At 42.2% G+C, this 23538-nt stretch overlaps 1 protein-coding gene across 4 annotated transcripts in view; it reads left to right on the top strand.

The window, feature by feature from the left end:
• Positions 1 to 23538, top strand: part of CSGALNACT1 (chondroitin sulfate N-acetylgalactosaminyltransferase 1) — a 503870-nt gene that overhangs the window by 446398 nt on the left and 33934 nt on the right. For all 4 annotated transcript variants that reach the window (XM_069742516.1, XM_069742534.1, XM_069742525.1 and 1 more), the window contains one exon: positions 15975 to 16076. In XM_069742516.1, the coding sequence (XP_069598617.1) occupies positions 15975 to 16076 (102 nt within the window). The remainder of the gene's footprint in view (positions 1 to 15974; positions 16077 to 23538) is intronic.

The raw sequence follows: 23538 nt of genomic DNA, 5'->3' as shown, positions 1-23538 counted from the left end.
AATATCCATATTGAATCAGGAGCCCCATATAATGCTCCAAACAGTTCATGATGGGCCCCATAAGATGCTCCTTATTAAAATATGCCCTATATAATGCTGCACAAAAGGGTAATGATGGCCCCTTAAGATGCTCTATAGAATGTTATGTCCCATATGCTGCTGCACAAAGGTGGATGGTCCCATAAGATGCTCCATAGATTATGCCCCATACAATACTGCATAAAGGTTGATGGCCCCATATGATGCTCCATTGATTATGCCCCATACAATCCTGCATAAAGGTTGATGGCCCCATAAGATGCTCCATAGATTATGCCCTATACAATCCTGCATAAAGGTTGTTGGCCCCATAAGATGCTCCATAGAGCATGCCCCATGTGCTGTTGCTGCTGGGATGAAGAAAAAAAAATGACATACCTCTCATCGCTCAGGCCCCTGACACTTGCGATATTCACCTGTCCCTGTTCCACCACCGTGCTCCGCTCCGTCTTCTGGCTCTCTGACTGTTCACTAACTTAGTCATCACGCCCTCTGACCTGAACATCACAGCCAGAGGACGCGGAAGACGGAGCCCAGCGGTGGAATGGGGACAGGTGAATATCTTAGTGCTCACACTCCCCTGTTATACTCACCCTCCCGGCACTGTCACTGGTTCTCCGTCGTCCCGGGCCTGCAGCTTGTTTCTGTGTTATACAGTCACTGGTACCGCTCATAACAGTAATAAATATGTGGCTCCACCCCTATGGGAGTGGAGTCGCGTCCATTTTCATTACTTTAATGAGCGGTACCATGTGACCGCTGAGTACAGGAAGAGCTGCGGGCACCGGAGAAGCAGGGACATGCAAAGACGCGTCGGGAGCAGGTGAGTGTGACTTGACAGCTGCCGCTCCCCCTTCCCCGCCGACCACCTTGAACAGTGACTCGAGTGTAAGCCAAGAGGGACACTTTCTGCCTAAAAGAAATGGGCTGAAAATCTCGGCTTATACTCGAGTACATATGGTATTTCCGTTTTTATTGTACACGTTTCACAAAAATTCCTTCTGACACAGATAAACTTCTGCGAAGCACCTGGGGGTCAATTTTTTCACATCTAGATAAGTTCCCTGAGGGGTCCAGTTCCCTAAATGGTGTCACTTGTGGGGGGTTTCCACTGTTTAGGCACATCAGGGGCTCTCCAAATGTGACATGGCATCTGCTAATTATTCCAGCAAATTTTGCTTTCAAAAAGTCAAATGGTGTTCTTTTCCTTCCAAGCCCTGCTGTGTGCCCAAACATTAGTTTTCCACCACATATTGGGTATCGGCGTACTCAGGAGAAGTTGCACAACAAATTGTATGGTGCAATTTCTCCTCTTACCTTTATTAAAAATGTTAAATTGGGGGCTAAAAAACATTTTAGTGGCAAAAATTTTATTTTTTTATTTTCATGGCTCAATGTTATAAACTTCTTAGAAGCACTTGGGGGTTCAAGGTGCTCACCACACATCTAAATAAATTCCCTGAGGGGTCAAATTTCCAAAATGGGGTCATTTGTGGGGGATTTTCACTGTTGACATGTCATCCACTCTCGATTCCAGCCATTTTTGGCAGGCACGGTACCGCATAGGGAATGTGCCTCGGACTGCGGAGCCCCTTATGGAAAAAAGCTAATAGGAAACACCGTGCAGTGCCTATTCCCCCCTCACACTACTCCCCCAGGTGATGCACTAATTGGGACGCCCAGCTGACCAACGGGAAGAGAGAGGAAGGGGCGTCCGGCCACACCCACAAGGGTTAAATCCAGGTGCCGGGGTCAGCACCTTCCTCTTTTTCCCCGGCTGACCCTCTGGAAGCAATTGTCCCACCATCCCTCCCCTACATATTTACTAATGTTTTTGTGCCGCTTAAAAAGGTTTTTAATACTTGAACCTTAAAGCTGACGATTGATAATACTGTTATTTTTAAGTCACAGCGGAAGTGGAGGGAGGGGCGAAGCTTTGTAGCCGCTCATTGGCTGGCTGCCCGTCGGTCGCAGACCAGGCCCACGGCTGTGAGCCCGTTGCGAAATGTAATTTGCCCCTCCCTGCTTATCAAATTAATAAACTGTGACCGACTAGTTCAACCCATCTAAAGGTACCGTCACACTAAGCGACGCTGCAGCGATACCGACAACGATCCGGATCGCTGCAGCGTCGCTGTTTGGTCGCTGGAGAGCTGTCACACAGACAGCTCTCCAGCGACCAACGATGCCGGTAACCAGGGTAAACATCGGGTTACTAAGCGCAGGGCCACGCTTAGTAACCCGATGTTTACCCTGGTTACCATCGTTAAAGTAAAAAAACAAACACTACATACTTACCTACCGCTGTCTGTCCTCGGCGCTCTGCTTCTCTGGTCTGGCTGTGAGCACAGCGGCCGGAAAGCAGAGCGGTGACGTCACCGCTCTGCTTTCCGGCCGCTGTGCTCACAGCCAGAGCAGAGAAGCAGAGCGCCGAGGACAGACAGCGGTAGGTAAGTATGTAGTGTTTGTTTTTTTACTTTAACGATGGTAACCAGGGTAAACATCGGGTTACTAAGCGCGGCCCTGCGCTTAGTAACCCGATGTTTACCCTGGTTACCAGCGAAGACATCGCTGAATCGGTATCACACACACCGATTCAGCGATGTCAGCGGGAGAGCCAGCGACGAAATAAAGTTCTGGCCTTTCTTCCCCGACCAGCGACATCACAGCAGGGGCCTGATCGCTGCTGCGTGTCACACTGGACGATATCGCTAGCCAGGACGCTGCAACGTCACGGATCGCTAGCGATATCGTCTAGTGTGACGGTACCTTAAGCCTTTTCGTGTTGTCTTTTCGAGATTGGTGGTAGGGGGGAAGGCACTATTTACGACACACGGGTCTCCTCAGTCTGCATTCTAAAAGTCAAAGGGTGCTCCTTCCCTTCTGAGTTTTACCCACACATGTAAGGTATCGGCGTACTCAGGAGAAATTGCACAACAAATTTTAGAGCTCATTTTCTCCTTTTACCCTTGTGAAAAAAAAATGGGGCTAAATTAACAGTTTTTGTGAAAAAAAGTAAAATGTTCATTTTTCCTTCTACTTTGCTTTAGTTCTTGTAAAGCACCTGAAGGGTTAATAACTTCTTGAATGTGGTTTTGAGGACTTTGAGCTTATGTTTCCACGGTCTGTATTGGCAACGCTTTCGATGTAGCACATGTCCGCTCCCTCCAAAGCCCTGCTGGCTTTTGTACGCGCGGTGATTCCGCATGTGTTCATTGAACCGTGTGGAGTCACTGCATCCTATACATTGGGCAGTGATATTTATCTCACCGAGACTGAGCGTCTCCGCAAGATAAATAGACATGCTGTGGTCTGGAAAGATGCGCCGCATGTGTGTATACGCAGGGATGCCGGAGGCGTACCTGCACGCAAAGTGGAGATGGGATTTCATAAAATCCCAACCACTATGCTGTAACATTTGGCCACTGCGGATTGGACGCTGCGGCTGCATGCAGCATCCAATCTGCAGCGTTTACTGACCGTGGAAACATACCCTGAGAGGTTCAGTTTTTAGAATGGTGTCACTTTTGGATATTTTCTGTCATATAGTCCCCCCAAAGTCACTTCAAATGACTAAAAAAAAATGGTTTTGTTAATTTTGATGGGAAAATTAGAAATTGCTGATTAACTTTTAACCCTTCTATTTCCCTAATTAAAAAATGATGTTATTTATGAACAATTTTGTGTAACCCCACTCTCTGATAACATTTTCACCAAATTTCCGTTTTTTTCCTAAATAGACGCGAGTCATATTGAATAAATGTTAAAATGTTACCCCTATCATGAGGTACAATAGGTCACACAAAAAAACAGTCTCAAAATCAGTGGGATACATTGAAGCTTTCCAGAGTTATTACCTTATAAAGTGACAGTGGTCAGAATGGTAAAAAATTCATGAAGGTGAAAATAGGCTTGGGGATGAAGGGGTTAAGAGGATAAGAGTTTTTGATGCGAGTTTTTCTTTAAAGCTGCAAATTCTTGACCCAGGAGAGGGAACTGTGTTCTGACATATAAACTGGGTGAATTGAGGGTATGGAGGGCTGAGGCTGAGATTACTTAACCTGCACATTATTGATATAAACAAAAAGGATTTACGGTATATGCTCCAGTTTACTGTTATTATTGTATTGCTATTTTGTGACTTTTTTTTACCCAAGAGAATTCAGGGTTATTTTTAGAAAATCAATTTTCATCAAAGCACCAGAAATAGGTTAATTATCTGCTTTCAAATGCGACCTTTAGTTTTACTGAACCACAGAGCGGCTCTGCTCTAAAGCAAGCTCCAGTGCAGAAACGCGTGCAGCTCCTGCTGATCCCCAGCTGTAACGTGCCTTCTGTTGATGGTCATGAAGCACTAGAAAGCTCAAGTCGGGTCAATGTAATAAATGGGCTCGCTGAGCTTCTCATGAAAATAAAGGCCAGCGTATAATTGCTGCATGGTTTGTCATATTTGAAAGTGAACCGCTGAAGGACAACTTATGAAGGGTAATTGAAAATGGGCTGCGCTGTCCGCTGAGTATAATACAGTGGAAGTAAAAGCCACCATCTCAGCACTTCAAATCTAGGGATTTTGTTTTTGCTCTTTTCCATTAGAGAACAGCTTGTTTTTATCCTGACAGCACTTGCGCTACTAATATATTGCACTTTTAACCTTTTTTTTTTTTAACTAATTTTGTAATTTTGGTGAATTATTATTTATTTACCTTTTTTGTTGATATTCGCTAAAGCTTGCCAATCTGCTACATAAAACAGCCAATTACTTTTACTTTGAAAAACCAAACCATGGATTTCCACGGGAGAGCATTCTAATAAACTGTAGATAGTAACTAAAAAAAGTAACAATAATTTAAAACATGATTTATACAATTGGTCAGTTTCTTATAATACTTGAGTGCTTTTACACATTGTAAGAAAAATTAAATGAGTATGCCGATTAACCCCTTAGTGACAGAGCCAATTTGGAACTTAAAGACCGAGCCAATTTTTGCAATTCTGACCACTGTCACTTTATGAGGTTATAACTCTGGAACGCTTCAACGGATCCCGCTGATTCTGAGACTGTTTTTTCGTGACATATTGTACTTCATGTTAGTGGTAACATTTCTTCGATATTACTTGCGATTATTTATGAAAAAAACGAAAATATGGCGAAAATTTTAAAAATTTTGCAATTTTCAAACTTTGTATTTTTATGCCCTTAAATCAGAGAGATATGTCACGAAAAATAGTTAATAAATAACATTTCCCACTATGTCTACTTTACATCAGCACAATTTTGGAAACAAAATTTTTTTTTGTTAGGGAGTTATAAGGGTTAAAAGTTGACCAGCAATTTCTCATTTTTACAACACCATTTTTTTTTAGGGACCACATCACATTTGAAGTCATTTTGAGGGGTCTATATGATAGAAAATAACGAAGTGTGACACCATTCTAAAAACTACACCCCTCAAGGTTCTCAAAACCACATTCAAGAAGTTTATTAACCCTTTACGTGCTTCACAGGAACTGAAACAATGTGGAAGGAAAAAATGAACATTTAACTTTTTTTTGCAAACATCTTAATTCAGAACCATTTTTTTTATTTTCCCATGTGTAAAAACAGAAATATAACCATAAATTTTGTTATGCAATTTCTCCTGAATACGCCAATACCCCATATGTGGGGGTAAACCACTTTTTGGACGCACCGCAGAACTTAGAAGTGAAGGAGCGCCGTTTGACTTTTTCAATGCAGAATTGGCTGGAATTGAGATCGGACGCCATGTCACGTTTAGAGAGCCCCTGATGTGCCTAAACAGTGGAAACTCCCCACAAGTGACACCATTTTGGAAACTAGACCCCTTAAGGAACTTATCTAGATGTGTGGTGAGCACTGTGAACCCCCAAGTGCTTCACAGAAGTTTATAACGTAGAGCCGTGAAAAAAAAATCGCATTTTTTCTACAAATACGATCTTTTTGCCCACAAATTTTTATTTTCACAAGGGTAACAGGAGAAATTAGACCACTAACGTTGTTGTGCAATTTCTCCTGAGTACGTCGATACCCAATATGTGGGGGTAAACCACTGTTTGGGCGCACCGCAGAGCTTGGAAGAGAAAGAGTGCCGTTTTACTTTTTCAATGTAGAATTGGCTGGAATTAAGATTGGACGCCATGTCGCGTTTGGAGAGCCCCTGATGTGCCTAAACAGTAGAAATCCCCCACAAGTGACCCCATTTTGGAAACTAGACCCCCCATGGAACTTATCTAGATGTGTGGTGAGAACTTTGAATGCCCAAGTGCTTCACAGAAGTTTATAATGCAGAGTCGTGAAAATAAAAAATATTTTTTTTTCCACAAAAAAGATTTTTTAGCCCCCAAGTTTTTATTTTCACAAGGGTAACAAGAAAAATTGGACCCCAAAAGTTGTTGTTCAATTTGTCCAGAGTATGATGGTACCCCATATGTGGGGGTAAACCACTGTTTAGGCGCACGGCAGAGCTCGGAAGGAAGGAGCGCCATTTTGGAATGCAGACTTTGATAGAATGGTCTGCGAGCATTATGTTGCGTTTGCAGAGCCCCTGATGAACGTAACCAGTAGAAACCCTCCACAAGTGACCCCATTTTGGAAACTAGACCCCCCAAGAAACTTATCTAGATGTGTGGTGAGAACTTTGAATGCCCAAGTGCTTCACAGAAGTTTGAAATGCAGAGTCGTGAAAATAAAAAATATTTTTTTTTCCACAAAAAAGATATTGTAGCCCCCAAGTTTTTATTTTCACAAGGGTAACAGGAGAAATTGGACTGCAATAGTTGTCCAATTTATCCCGAGTACGCTGATGTGCCATATGTGGGGGTAAACCACTGTTTGGGTGCACGGCAGAGCTCGGAAGGGAAGGAGCGCCGTTTTGGAATGCAGACTTTGATAGAATGGTCTGTGGGCGTTATGTTGCATTTGCAGAAACCCTGATGTACCTAAACAGTAGTAACCCCCCACAAGTGACCCCGTTTTGGAAACTAGACCCCCCAAGGAACTTATATAGATGTGTGGTGAGAACTTTGAATGCCCAAGTGCTTCACAGAAGTTTATAATGCAGAGTCATAAAAAAAAATATATATATATATTTTTCCACAAAAAGGATTTTGTAGCCCCCAAGTTTTTATTTTCACAAGGGTAACAAGAGAAATTGGACCCCAGAAGTTGTTGTCCAATTTATCCCGAGTACGCTGATGCCCCATATGTGGGGGTAACCCACTGTTTGGGCGCACGGCAGAGCTCAGAAGGGAGGGAGCACCATTTGACTTTTTGAGCGCAAAATTGGCTGTCGTGTTTGGAGACCCCCTGATGTACCTAAACAGTGGAAACCCCCCAATTCTAGCTCCAACCCAACTCCAACACACCCCTAACCCTAATCCCAACCTGATCCATAATCCTAATCACTAACCCTAACCATAATCACAACCCTTACCCCAAAACAACCCTAATGTCAACCCTAACCATAACCCTAATCAAAACCCTAAATCCAACACACCCCTAATCCTAATCTCAACCCTAACCTCAAACCTAACCCTAATCCCAATACACCCCTGATCACAACCCTAACCTTAACCCTAATCCCAAACCTAACCCTAATCCCAAGCGTAACCCTAATGCCAACCCTAACCCTAATACCAACCCTAATCCAAACCCTAACCCTAATCCCAACTCTAACCCTAACTTTAGCCCCAACCCTAACCCTAGCCCTAAGGCTACTTTCACACTTGCGTCGTTTGGCATCCATCGCAATCCGTAGTTTTGGACAAGAAACGGATCCTGCAAATGTGCCCGCAGGATGCGTTTTTTGCCCATAGACTTGTATTGCCGACGGATCGTGACAGATGGCCACACGTCGCGTCCGTCGTGCACTGGATCAGTTGTGTTTTGGCGGACCGTCAGCACAAAAAAAGTCCAATGAAACGTTTTTTTGTACGTCGCATCCGCCATTTCTGACCGCGCATGTGTGGCCGTAACTCCGCCCCCTCCTCCCCAGGACATAGATTGGGCAGCGGATGCGTTGAAAAACTACATCCGCTGCCCACGTTGTGCACAATTTTCACAACGTGCGTCGGTATGTCTGGCCGACGCATTGCGACGGCCCCGTACCGACGTAAGTGTGAAAGAAGCCTAACCCTAAATTTAGCCCCAACCCTAATCCTAAATTTAGCCCTAGCCCTAACCCTAGCCCTAACCCTAACCCTACCCCTAACCCTACCCCTAACCCTACCCCTAACCCTAGCCCTACCCCTAACCCTACCCCTAACCCTAGCCCTAACCCTAGCCCTACCCCTAACCCTACCCCTAACCCTAGCCCTACCCCTACCCCTAACACTACCCCTAACCCTACCCCTAGCCCTAACCCTACCCCTAACCCTACCCCTAACCCTAACCCTACCCCTAACCCTAGCCCTAACCCTAGCCCTAACCCTACCCCTAACCCTACCCCTAGCCCTAACCCTAGCCCTACCCCTAGCCCTACCCCTAACCCTTCCCCTAACCCTACCCCTAACCCTACCCCTAACCCTAATTTTAGCCCCAACTGCTGTTCTCCTGCCGGCCAGCAGATGGAGACAGATGGCGGGCGCACTGCGCATGTGCCCGCCATTTTCTTTTCCCCGGCAGCCAGGAGGAGCAGCAGGAGGACCCAGGGACACAGGTGAGTATGCTAGGGTCCCCGAATCACCTATTTCTCTGTCCTCTGATGTGCGATCACATCAGAGGACAGAGAATTACACTTTACTTTTTTTTTTTTTGCGGTTGCCGGTAAACAGTTAATTACCGGCGATCGCAAAACAGGGGTCGGTAAAACCGACCCCGATCATGTTCTTTGGGGTCTCGGCTACCCCCGGCAGCCGAGACCCAAAGATTCCCCCGGTGCCGGCCATTTTGAAGATGGCGGCGCCCACCGGGAGCCACGAGGAGCATCGGGGAAGACAGGTAAGTATTGGGGGGCTACCTGGGACCCCTTTTCTCTGCCCTCCGATGTGCAATCACAACGGAGGACAGAGAAATTAAAAAGAGATCGCGTTTTTTTTTTTGCGATCGCCGGTAAACTGTTAATTACCGGCGATCGCAAATGCGGGGTGGGTAAAAAAAACCCTGAATCATGTTCTCTGGGGTCTCGGCTACCCCCGGCAGCCAAGACCCCGGAGAAAATCCGACTCTGGGGGGCGCTATTCACTTTTTCCACAGCGCCGTTAATTAACGGCGCTGTGGTTTAAGTACCCTTAGCGGCCGCCGTTAAAAGGCATATCGGCGGTCGCTAAGGGGTTAAAAGAAGTTTTTACCTATTGACATGATAGGTGGTGATAACTTCGTGATTGGTGGGGCTTCATGAGATGGACAAGTACACCTGTAGAGAAGTGATAACTACTTCTTACTGGAATACCCCATTAAAGGGGTATTGCCATCTCCAAAATCCTATCCCAGTATGTAGTAGGTGTAATAATAATAATATTAGCAAATGCCTCCAATTAGAATTGTAGTACAGTTCTCCTGATTCACTATGTCGCTCAGGTATTGCAGTAGCTTAGGTAAGTGATATAGTTAATCAGGAGAACTATCCTACATTTGTAATTGGGGATTTTTGCTAATATTTTTTATCACACCCACTACAAATTGTGATAGGATCTTGGAGATGGGAATACCTCAATTAAGTCGTTCAAACCCTATAGTCAGACTTGTCAAATTATTGTACACCTTTATTCTACCTATTTTTGCATTTTAAGTAAGTGCATTTGTAAGTGGGTATGGTTACCGATTCTGGGATGTTTCGCCCCCAGCAGTTCGCCCACAGCAGTTCACCCCTGGGTACATTTCACCTCGCACATTTCATCCCCAGCATTTGGCCCCAGGATGTATTGCCTCCACACATTTCTCCCCCGCACATTTCACCCTCAGCAGTTCTCCAGCGGTCTGCCCCTGGGTACATTTCGCCCCCACACATTTCATCCCCAGCATTTGGCCCTTAGGATGTTTCGCCCCCGCACATTTCGCCCCCGCACATTTCGCCCCCGCACATTTCACCCCCTCACATTTCGCCCCCAGCAGTTCGCCCCTGGGTACATTTCGCCCCCGCACATTTCGTCCCCAGCGTTTGGCCCCCAGATGTTTCACCCCCGGCAGTTCACCCCCAGCAGTTTGCCCCTGGATGTTTGTACCCTTGTGGTTCATGAATTCCCATCCGTCATCAATGTTTCGCCCCCAGCAGTTTGACCCCAGCAGTTGGCCCCCGAATGTTTCGCCCCCGAATGTTTCTCCTACAGCATTTTGTCCCTGGATGTGTCACCATCTGATGTTTCACACCTAACATTTTGACCCCAGATGTTTCACCCTCAAATTTGGGGGTCAACATGCAGGGATCAAAACATCTAGGGCTGAACATTCCTGGGGGTATAATATACAGGACCCCAATTGCAGGGGATTCCTGTGGCTGCCTTTTTAGCAGCTCACCCAGTGTCTCTTCTGGCTGGCCTTAATGGAGTAGTATCACCCTAGACCAAAAAAAACCTGGCATACTTACCTGTCGCTAGGGTTGAGCGACCTTCACTTTTATAGGATCGGGTCGGGATTCACGAAACCCGACTTTTGGAAAAGTCGGGTCGAGTGAAATCGGCCGATCCTATAAAAAAGTCGGGGTCGGGGTCGGCCGAAACTCGAAACCCAATGCAGTGCATTGGGTTTCCATGGTTCCCAGGGTCTGAAGGAGCGGAAACTCTCCTTCAGGCCCTGGGATCCATATTTAAGTGTAAAATATAGAATATTAGGTATATACTCACCCTCGGAAGCGCCCTGCTTCCTTCCGACAGCCTTCCTTCCTAAGAATCAGCCCTTCCAGGACCTTCGGTGATGTCGCGGGTGACGTCGCGGCTTGTGATTGGCCGCGCGAGCGGTCACATGGGCGGCCGCGCGGCCAATCACAAGCCGCGACGTCACGGCAAGGTCCTAGAAGCGCGGATTCGAAGGAGGAAGGCTGCCGGTTAGTACCAGGGCGCGTCAGAGGGTAAGTATTGCAATATTTTTTATTTTAATTCTATATTTTACACTTTAATCTGAATTCCGATACCAATTCCCGATATCTTAAACATATCGGGAATCGGGATCGGAATTCCGATTCCAGATTCAAAAGATCGCCGACTTCATGGCCGACCCCCCACTGGGGTCGGGTCGGGTTTCATGAAACCCGACCTTGCCAAAAGTCGGCGACTTTTGAACAATTTCGACCCGTTTCGCTCAACCCTACCTGTCGCAGCTGCAGCTCCTTGGATCACGGAGTGCAATCTAGCGGTTCCCCTTTATGTCTTCTCCTGCTTCTGGCTGTCTTTTCATCTTTCCCTGGATCACTGATCCATGAAGCATGATGAATGCCGCAGCAGTGAGGCTGAATGTCTCCAGGCCGCTCACTGACATGATGTCACTCCTGCCCCACTCATCAGTCAATCCAGAGGGCAGAATGCCTCTCCTGTCACCAAGACACTGCTGCGCATGCGCAGTGCCACAATGAGATCAGGCAGAAAAAGAGGAAGCTGGGAAGGAGAGGACTCGAGGTGACCTCCGGATCCAGAGTGGCGATCGCCAGCCCACACAGCCAGGAGAAGATCAGGCAAAGATGAGCAGAAGACCTCTAGGTAAGTACCAGGAGGGGAAGATCAGCAGCATGCTTACCACAACATGATTGCTGAAAGCATGCTGACTTATTTTGCTGTTCGGCATGAGAATACCCCTTTAATGCAGGCTATGTATGGAAGCAGGGGGACTGTTGACTGACTACAGGGTTAATCCCACCAACCATCTCTGCATAATATTGGCTTTGCTGAACTAAAGTGGTGGTTAACCAGCTTCTACAGAACCTCTTTATCAGGTCTTCAGAAGCGGGGTTTTGGGATTAGACCTCACAGAACACTCTGCCAGTATACCAAAGAATGGAGCAGCATATAAAAGTGGTATTCTCACTTCAGAATCCCTTTTTCTGTTGATTCCCATTCCTCAGATTAGGCCAAGAATAGGGTCCAGTTGTATTCTGCATTGAGCCAGCTGTTTATCAGCAACTTTCAGCACCAGCGACAATGACAAGTGACTGGAAGCTACATCCATAGCTCTCCATGATTTCAGTGAGATCCAGGGAAGATGTGACAGCGCCTGGTAAAGAGCTGATCCACCATTACATGCCTTATACAGGGGCATGCACTGCTCTGTGTAGAGAAATGCATGTTCTGGACGGGACTCGGTTGTGTGCATCCACTCTTTCAGTAACAAATGGCCCTTTGGGGACGACCATTAAATTGGTGTGGCCCTTGGTGAATATGAGTTTGACACCCCTGATCTAAGACAAGTGACCATCATTTTACTGTCATGTACTAGTGGTGTTACACTTAATGGCTTCTTTTTGTCATCTATTACATATCATACTGTATCTAGTGATGAGCAAACCCGATCTGGAAAGTTCAGGGTTCGTATCGAACATTGCCTGCTTGGGTTCACCCACACCAACCCCAAACAGGCAATGTTCGGAGTTTGCTCATCAGAAAATAATAATCACTTCTCTCCCGTTTGCTGAGGTCCCGGCCTGTGTGGAGAGTCTTCTTGACCAAGGGAATCCCTAGGTAGGAATCCTGAAAGGGATTCCCTCGGGTAGGATGACATATTCACACAATGTGGAAGTGCATGGAAGAGGACTGAAGAGGACCCTCCTCATCTGCCGGTACCTCAGCAAAGGGGTAAGTAGCAATATGTACCTTTCCTGAGGTACTGGCAGATGTTAAACAATACATCCACCTTGCATGGACCTTAAAACCACACCATCATCATTAAAGGGACTCTGTCACCTGAATTTGGCGGGACTGGTTTTGGGTCATATGGGTTCATTCTCTGTCCTCCATAGTACATGCCTGCGCAAAGCAATCTTGCCTTGTGCAGGTGTGTAATATGGAGGACAGAGAATGAACTTCAATCCAATATTGCAGCCAGCATGCAGCCAGCGGGTAAGGAAAGGGTGAATCAAACACCCGAAAACTCCGCCCATATGACCCAAAACCAGTCCCGCCAAATTCAGGTGACAGGTTCCCTTTAATAGTAATGTGAAGAAATATTTATAATAATATAACTTTTTTTAAATTTTCTTTGTGTATTGACTCAAAGTATGAGAATCCTTCCTATATCTACAATGCTAGGATTTTTGACTCTTGTTATTGGTATATTTTATATATAGCTTAACCACTAAACCTTTTTATGCATTAGTTATTCTAATCTTAAAAAAAAAAAAGAAAATTACATTAAATTTGCCCCGTTCGAGAGGAGTCACCAGTTAGGACTTCCCTTTATGAGCCTGGGCAGAAAGCTGCTAACAGCGTTCAACTGTCGCCATTTAATATTGAAAGGGTATTCCCATTTCCAAGATCCTATCCCAGTATGTAGTAGGTGTAATAATAATAGCAAATACCCCCAATTATAGTAGATTTTTTCTGATTCGCTATGTCTTTTTTCTCATGTGCAGTTATTGCAGGACCTTAGGTTTCCATGGTTATGATGACCACTTGCAGCTAACAAACTAACTGTCATTATATCAGTGATCGTATCCATGGATACCTAAGGTCCTGCAATACGAGCACATGAAGAAAGAGACGTAGCGAATGAAAAAAAACAAACTACACTACATTTATAATTTGAGTTATTTGCTAATATTGTTATTATTACACCTACTATATATTGGGATAGGATCTTGGAGATGGGAATTACCCCTTTAAGTCTTGTGAGCAATAACAAAGGGTATGTGCACACGATTGGTAAACGCTGCGGGTTGAACGTTGCACAAGTACGCAGCGTCCAACCTTCCACGTTTACTGATCATGTGCCTATACTCTAAAGCTTCATTTGCCAAAGCCAACTGATCACTGAGGGTTTCTGAAGTTATAGCGATCAGCTTATCGCTAGGATGGCTTTCATCTGAAAAGACTACCTGTTTCATGTAAGTAGACTATGTAATAAATATTAGAATGAAAAACAGAAAATGCAGTTTGGATTCTATTGCCGAACGTTATCACCTTTTATCTAAAAAGAAAAAATTAAGAATAAACAATGTGTGCCATCCATTTGGAGTTTTTCTATATTTCAATAAAAGTACAAAGTCTGCAGTCTGAAAAGCAATTCATAAGTCATCTTACATATTTAATTTGCGAGAAATAGGACTCTGAAGATAAATGCCATTTATCAGCAAGGTAAGGCAAGGGAAATGCATGGCATCTCGCAGATTAGTACGGTGCCGTCTGTTGAAATTACCTTCAGTCGTATGCGAGGGACACCGGCTGAACACCAATATATTATTTTGCTTTAATTAAAATGTTAGAAGCTTGTCTATAGCTGCAAACCAATTTATAATCAAAAGTCAGGGACACATTGGTCATTTGTAGCGGCACTACGTGTTTCTCACTTTTATGTTTGAATATAAATAATGTGAATATTTTATTCCATATGAATGAAGATTCGATGAATAAATAAAAAAAAAGGAAAACGGGAAACAAAAATTTTCACAATTTTTTCTATGGGTCCTGCACCAATGTAATACTTATAACTCAATAAACCCTATTTCTGAATATAAAGCTAAAGTAGATTTTTTGTTTGAAACTGATCTATTAATATTTAAATTAGGTCCGTTTCTTATTTTAGTTTCAGTTTTTCTTCCCATTTCAATTCTTTATTTCTTTTTTTATTTTTCTGCTACCCACATAAAAAATATTGCATTATTCAAGTGTTCACAATGGCCACTAGTGTTCAGTAGTGAGTGTTGAGCGTGCATGCACGCCATGTCAGGAGCACTGCGATCCCCGTGGGCAGAGATAAGGACTAGAGATTCCTCTCCCCTGCATTAAAGGCACAGAGGAACTATTAGGGCACATGGATATCATAAAGCAGCACCTTTTTTTGTTAAGCCACATCAGAGTGCATGAACTACATGGTTAATCATGCAGGGACTGTTACATAGGAAAGTTATTTTAGAGACTAAAGTTGGAAAATCGTACAGTGCTTGATTTTAAGTTACTGGTGTTCGTTCTTTTTAAAGCTATGTCAGTTTTTATTTTTATTTGTACCCCCTATAGAGCTGATAAAGTCTAACATTACATACATGGGGCTTGATTCCTTATTGCATTTCTCGAAACGTGTGACTTTTTGATTTGTGACAAATTCATCAAACTGTTTGTTCCGTTTTTCAGCGATTTGTTTAGCTTTTTTTATTTTATTTAAAAAAAAAAAAAACACACACAAAATGTGGTGCAACTTTGCTCCAATCTCCATAGTGCATTTTTTGAGACAGTTTGCAAAACATGCAACTTTTTCTGCCCTTTTGATGAATTTGGCATAAAAAAAGTCAGCAAAAACCACAGGACAAAAAAGAAAAGTGACTTAAAAAACGTAGTGAATCAGATCCTAAATATCTGTATAAACACTGTGGGGTTAACCTTTTGATGGAAAGTCAACTAGAGTAGGTTCATCTACTATAGAACATTGTCTTAGGCGGATTGTAAAGGATCTACATGAATGTGGCTGTCGGTCAGCTGCTCAATGTGAGGTGCAATCCTCAGGGGATGGAGAATGTAAGCAGTCGGCGTGGTTAGATCAATATGGCACTATAGGTGTTGTTGGGAGATTTGGGCTGGTATCACTATGGCTGGTATTATAGAGAGAACTTTTGCCTATATTATGAGGCAGAGTAGCCAAGAATGACGACCATGATGACCATTTCTGTTCTGCTTTTAGGTAGTTTCCTGTATACGGTATTTTGGCTATATACAGTTCTCTGTCTGCAGCCAATCTCCTTATTGTATATTCATAATTACTGCTTTCCTTCTGCATTTTTTTTTATCCTACTGCATGTATTATCACAATTACCCCTTATGTTCTCTTATGTATGTTTCTTTTACAGAGAAGTGTGCATAAACCAGGATAGACGAGTTCATCTCACAGTGGTATACTTTGGTAAAGAGCAGGCCCAGGAGGTGAAGGCTATACTGGAAAACACGTCTAGGTGAGTAGGACACAAAACTCACGCTTGATATAACATCCCAGATGATATAGGTATCAAACATTTTCTGCAACAAAACCCTTCATGAATTCCCATCTGTATTAATACTGATAGCTGAATACATAGACATTTGTGATAATAAAAAAACATTTGCAAAAGACCCCATATGGAACTTTTAAGTTAAATTACTTTGTAACGTAAGAGATGACTGAGCTCTTTATAGAATACCGTAATTTTAAATCTGTTGATGATTTTTCAGCGACTTTCCTTCTTGCTATTTGCAAGTTACTTTTCAAGGATACTGAATGTCATCTTACTTTGCAGTTTTTTCAGCATTTGTAGCAGATCGAATACACAGCACATGTGAAAGCATATTTCCTTTCTAAGGTCTCGCAATGCATTGTACAATATGGGCTGTGAAAACTAATACCCACATACTCATTCATATAAATAGGTGCTGGTGACCCCATGCCAGTTGTCAAATTTATTGGGATTTGGCGGTAATCATAAAAATAAGCTTATGAGTTGCTGCCGTAATCAATAACCTATCATTTATTAAAATACAACAACGGGAAGTTTTGCAAAAATGTGCCCACTCACAGAAAGGTAATATCCACCTTACCGATCCCTGCACCCTGGTCTCCCGCTGGTCGCAGTTAACCTGGCTTCAGTCATCCCAAATTGTGACCCCCTGCAGCTAATCACTGGATGCAGAAATGACTTCCGTGATGTCCATATGTCACCATTACAGTTAGTGAGTCGCCACACCATCATTAAACCTAGGTAACCTTCATTATATGCTGTTTGCTTAAAGATTAAATTATATTAGAAGACAACACACGTAGTTCTAAGATTTGCTGTCTTGGTGTAAAAAAAAAAACCAACAACAACAAAATATTGACATCTTTGAGAAGCAAAAATGAACTGAAGGATGAATCCTTCGCAAGGCATTTCATTTGTGTGACAGGACAGATATCTAACATGAGAAAACATAACACGACTACAGGAGGAGAAATATGGCAGTGCCCCAAAGTAAGCCAATGATGCAAAGATATCTGTCACTTTCTATCTTATTGCAGTGGAGTAACAATTAAGGTTAGGATGCACTGGGAAGGAATGACCTAAAAAACCATCCACCGTAAATAAAATATTACCCTGGCTCTAGGTTGCTCAACCTTCCGAGGGATAGATATGTTTTCACAAGAGTAACAGTTTCTTGAACTCACAGATAGCAGATCCCCATTGGACTGCTGGGTTACCACCTCTTTGTCTTGGTATAGGGACTACTGTATTTCTGCAGTACCCATATATTGGAATTGAATTAATGCAACTAAGCCTCCGCCTACTTCTTGTCCTGCCTGATATTTCCATTTTTACCTTGCCTCTGCTTAAAACGAAGCTATATACAGTAAAAACTCGCTAAAAGACCACAGATATCCTTTTAAATTGACCATATTTTCTGTAACAGATTTGGTTTAATTGGTTTTTATGCATGGCGACCAGGAGTATATTTAGAGACCATTTTGTGCGGTCCTCAAAGAAATTTCATTTTAACCACGAGTTAGTATCTTTGGTGAAATCTCTTTTTGGTGACCACCTAAAAAATTGCATTGAGAGATGTTTTTTTTTTTCCAGAAGTGCGGTCCTTCTCAAGGAAGATGACCTGTATGCAAGCTATATGACTTGGAACTGAAAATCTGTAACAGTGGAACTGGTCTAGATAAATTTAATGGTCTTCTCAAAGAAGTGGTCTTCTCAAGGGTTTTTACTGAATTGTTCTGCTTAAACATTGGATAACATTCACGCAGATCATGAGTGTAGATTAATGACTGCATTTTCTCTTAGGTTACAAATGAACAGAGTAGTCTGGCAGCATTATTCACCCGGTGATGCTGCTATTTTTCCTATTAGGCTAAGTTCACATCCAGTCGCTGCTAAATAATGCAAACTTTTTCCTTTTTTTTTCTCCTTTTTTTATGATAAAGTCTTTGGAGCAAGAACTAATACTACAGGGTTAATAAAATATTTATATTTCTTATATTGCAGTTTTATCTTTCTCATCAATTGTTCCGTGCTTCACGCTCTGGTGACACTCTCTTAGATATATGATTACATTAGAGCAGGCAATAGTTCGAAGGATTGGTCTTAGCTACATTTATATTCTTACAATTGCACACTATAAGGTTATTTACATAAATGGAAAACTGTTCCTATTTTTTTTATTATTTTTTGTAATGACAACATGAAAAGAAGATTGCCACCATAGCCCTCAACATTTAGGAAATAGAAGTTTATGTAAAAACAACAGTGAATTTTTCAGACTTCGGTACTTCTTTTGCAGAAGTGCCATGGCCATCTCTCCATAACCACTACTATCACACACAGAGACGTGACATGTAGCCTTTAGGCTCCAATGCAAAATTTCTCACATGCCCCCAGATATTTTGTGTCATTTATAATAATAGCCACTTTAAGATAGAGTAGAAAGTTTTTTTGTTTTACTTCCAAAGAGTGAAAACACAACCCCCTTAAAATGCTCCTATTTTTTAGATTAACATCTGTCAAACGTGCCCGTTTTGGAGGGACTGGCTACCATTTTATGTATATGGCAGTGTCCTTATAATCTTATCTCTTTTATGACCTTATTGGGGAGGGGGTCAGAATATGTAAGTTAAGCCAAAACTAAAATGATAAAAAAAATAAATAAAATGCCATTGTCAATCTGCGTCATGTTTCCTAAACCCGCCCCATAAAAAGTGCCCAGTACATAAAAATGCTGAGATCATTTTTAAATGAAATGTATTTAGTGATTATAAAAATATGGTAAAAAAACAGACACTTATTTCCTTTATTTTCCCACTGATTTTGCCTAAATCAGAAAAAAAAAACAATGACATAAAATTGAAATTACAAAAATAAGACGCAAAGGTTACTTTTCTAAACAAGAAAAAAATGTACAGCTCATTAAACCGGATGTCCAAAACCCCCCAAAAATCTGCCTGATCAGGAATGGGGGGTAAATGGTCTTGAACTGGTTAAAGGACAGAACATAAAGGGTAACACCAAATATTAGCGTTATTGTATCATACAAGTGAAATCAATAGCAACAGAATGACCCTTCTCTTGTAGGATAACTTCTAGGTCGCAAAACCAATAGGTCCATCCATTAGCAACTTCAAGCAAAGTCAAGAATTTACGAGAAAGAAAATATTTGGGTTACTTTATTCTCAAAAAGCTCAGGCAAGAGTAGAAAAATAATGATTATTATACAAAATTATTTTTTATCCTTGAATGCTGCATGGACTCCTTGAACTTGTGGTTTTTAGTGTGGTGTGTATAGTAAAGAAAGGACATTCATAAAGCAATCATAATGCGAAGATACAATTCTGTTGTCCATTACGTATTTTAAAGCTCTGCTCCTCAACTCCAGTTCTCATAGCACACCAACAGATCATGTTCTCCGGTTATCCTGAGGCTGGAAATACACACTAGATGGCTGTCGGCCAAACTATGGTTTGGCCGACAGACATCTCAGCCAACTCTCCTATACACAGGACACTCGTTCATCTTGGCACTCTTGTGTTTTCTAAGAAAGCTGCTGGCTGACACATTGGCCGGTGGCTTTTCTCTGAGAGGACAATCTGAAATCCGGCATCTGTCCCGACCATCACTCAGCTGACGCCCCATGCACATTAGACTGTCATTCAAACCCATCAATATCAGCGGGTTAATCCTACCTTAGTCTGTGTACGGTGGTCCTTAGTATTGCACAAATTATGGATTTATCACCAGTGCTGTGCAATACTGTGGAAATCCTAAAAGCATCACAGAAATTTCTTTAAACATGGGAAGCCTGACTCTCATGATGCCTATCAAGGCCCTCTAATATTACATGCTTTGCATTCAACTGACATCCCCTTTAATTTCTACAGATTTATCATAAACACAGTCAAATTATGTAATTCAAGTAAAGAAACGGAATATTTTAGTCTGTTATGGCAAGAACAGGAACTTCATGTACCGTAACTTGAAATAGATAGTAAATTTGCTCCTCTATTGCCTGTTGACTTTATCCAATATTTTAGGATTTTTTTTTTATCTGGCTACTACTAGCCATTCTCTTGATAACAATATGCATTGGTGTATATTTTGCCAATTTTCCACCTATGAGGAGGCCCATTGTGTTTGTTTCTTGGTCAACTCTCTGTTGCCAAATTTGAACGTCATTGCGGATGTGGCATCTTCTGCCCCACGCACACTGAAGTATGGAAGATCCCATGATTACAATATATAAGATCAACTTTTATTATGTATAACCTCGGATTTATACAATAGAGTTTACTATTAAGAAATGCTTTTTATCATACCAAGCTGTTACTCTAAACAAGAACTCATGTAGGCAATATACATATGGTTGTATGGAAATCTGCTTTACAAGCCTTTCAGTCTGAGGACGGCATAGTCTGTTCATAATGCTGGTTTGACATTCTTTCTTTGATGTTTTGGTTCCTTAACTTTTAAGTGTATAAAATCTTAGCAGTGGCACATTTCATGCCCCCCAAGTGCTGGTGAAAAAGAGGCGAATGTCATTAATTTCATCTTGGCACATACCAGAATCCAACCAGAGGAGCAGCACTTTTAGACCTAATACTATCTAATAGACCTGACAGAATAACAAATCTGCAGGTGGTCGGGCATCTAGGAAATAGCGACCACAATATTGTACAGTTTCACCTGTCTTTCACTAGGGGGACTTGTCAGGGAGTCACAAAAACACTAAACTTTAGGAAGGCAAAGTTTGACCAGCTTAGAGATGCCCTTAATCTGGTAGACTGGGACAATATCCTCAGAACTAATAATACAGATAATAAATGGGAAATGTTTAAGAACATCCTAAATAGGCAGTGTAAGCGGTTTATACCTTGTGGGAATAAAAGGACTAGAAATAGGAGAAACCCAATGTGGCTAAACAAAGAAGTAAGACAGGCAATTAACAGTAAAAAGAAAGCATTTGCACTACTAAAGCAGGATGGCACCATTGAAGCTCTAAAAAACTATAGGGAGAAAAATACTTTATCTAAAAAACTAATTAAAGCTGCGAAAAAGGAAACAGAGAAGCACATTGCTAAGGAGAGTAAAACTAATCCCAAACTGTTCTTCAACTATATCAATAGTAAAAGAATAAAAACTGAAAATGTAGGCCCCTTAAAAAATAGTGAGGAAAGAATGGTTGTAGATGACGAGGAAAAAGCTAACATATTAAACACCTTCTTCTCCACGGTATTCACGGTGGAAAATGAAATGCTAGGTGAAATCCCAAGAAACAATGAAAACCCTATATTAAGGGTCACCAATCTAACCCAAGAAGAGGTGCGAAACCGGCTAAATAAGATTAAAATAGATAAATCTCCGGGTCCGGATGGTATACACCCACGAGTACTAAGAGAACTAAGTAATGTAATAGATAAACCATTATTTCTTATTTTTAGGGACTCTATAGCGACAGGGTCTGTTCCGCAGGATTGGCGCATAGCAAATGTGGTGCCAATATTCAAAAAGGGCTCTAAAAGTGAACCTGGAAATTATAGGCCAGTAAGTCTAACCTCTATTGTTGGTAAAATATTTGAAGGGTTTCTGAGGGATGTTATTCTGGATTATCTCAATGAGAATAACTGTTTAACTCCATATCAGCATGGGTTTATGAGAAATCGCTCCTGTCAAACCAATCTAATCAGTTTTTATGAAGAGGTAAGCTATAGGCTGGACCACGGTGAGTCATTGGACGTGGTATATCTCGATTTTTCCAAAGCGTTTGATACCGTGCCGCACAAGAGGTTGGTACACAAAATGAGAATGCTTGATCTGGGGGAAATTGTGTGTAAATGGGTTAGTAACTGGCTTAGTGATAGAAAGCAGAGGGTGGTTATAAATGGTATAGTCTCTAACTGGGTCGCTGTGACCAGTGGGGTACCGCAGGGGTCAGTATTGGGACCTGTTCTCTTCAACATATTCATTAATGATCTGGTAGAAGGTTTACACAGTAAAATATCGATATTTGCAGATGATACAAAACTATGTAAAGCAGTTAATACAAGAGAAGATAGTATTCTGCTACAGATGGATCTGGATAAGTTGGAAACTTGGGCTGAAAGGTGGCAGATGAGGTTTAACAATGATAAATGTAAGGTTATACACATGGGAAGAAGGAATCAATGTCACCATTACACACTGAATGGGAAACCACTGGGTAAATCTGACAGGGAGAAGGACTTGGGGATCCTAGTTAATGATAAACTTACCTGGAGCAGCCAGTGCCAGGCAGCAGCTGCCAAGGCAAACAGGATCATGGGGTGCATTAAAAGAGGTCTGGATACACATGATGAGAGCATTATACTGCCTCTGTACAAATCCCTAGTTAGACCGCACATGGAGTACTGTGTCCAGTTTTGGGCACCTGTGCTCAGGAAGGATATAATGGAACTAGAGAGAGTACAAAGGAGGGCAACAAAATTAATAAAGGGGATGGGAGAACTACAATACCCAGATAGATTAGCGAAATTAGGATTATTTAGTCTAGAAAAAAGACGACTGAGGGGCGATCTAATAACCATGTATAAGTATATAAGGGGACAATACAAATATCTCGCTGAGGATCTGTTTATACCAAGGAAGGTGACGGGCACAAGGGGGCATTCTTTGCGTCTGGAGGAGAGAAGGTTTTTCCACCAACATAGAAGAGGATTCTTTACTGTTAGGGCAGTGAGAATCTGGAATTGCTTGCCTGAGGAGGTGGTGATGGCGAACTCAGTCGAGGGGTTCAAGAGAGGCCTGGATGTCTTCCTGGAGCAGAACAATATTGTATCATACAATTAGGTTCTGTAGAAGGACGTAGATCTGGGGATTTATTATGATGGAATATAGGCTGAACTGGATGGACAAATGTCTTTTTTTCGGCCTTACTAACTATGTTACTATGTTACTATGTTACCATAACAATCTGTTTGCTCCAGGCTCTTGTATATTATCTGACAATGCCTCTCAAATCAATCCTTTCCTAATTTTCACCTTGTTTTCTGGCTCCAGTGACATTTTACAAAACAATTCGGAATAAAACTTAGGTTTTTCTAATATATATTGCATTGATTCAATGGGACTGTCTCATGCATTTGATAATATATTAATTAAATTTGAGTCTGCAGCCAAAAAACAATGTGTTTATTATTTCTTTTACTGTGTTTTATTTGTAACAAATTATTTTAGACACCTTCCTGGGGAGAAAAATTAATTTTGGGACACTTTCTGTATAGTCTGCATAAACATGATTGCAGGGCTTGTGTGCTTCATGGCACTTCCATATAGCTGCCTATGATGTGTGCAGTGTTGCTGTCCTGCCAAGCAGTACAATCCCATACCTTGCTCTGCTCACACTGTCTCAGTCTGCTCAGCAAAGTCGACAAGTGAGCAT

The sequence above is a fragment of the Ranitomeya imitator genome, chromosome 1 (assembly GCF_032444005.1).
Source record: "Ranitomeya imitator isolate aRanImi1 chromosome 1, aRanImi1.pri, whole genome shotgun sequence".
Classification (NCBI taxonomy): domain Eukaryota; kingdom Metazoa; phylum Chordata; class Amphibia; order Anura; family Dendrobatidae; genus Ranitomeya; species Ranitomeya imitator.
Note: the sequence above shows the minus strand (reverse complement) of the source record. Positions and strands in the feature narration are given on the sequence as shown.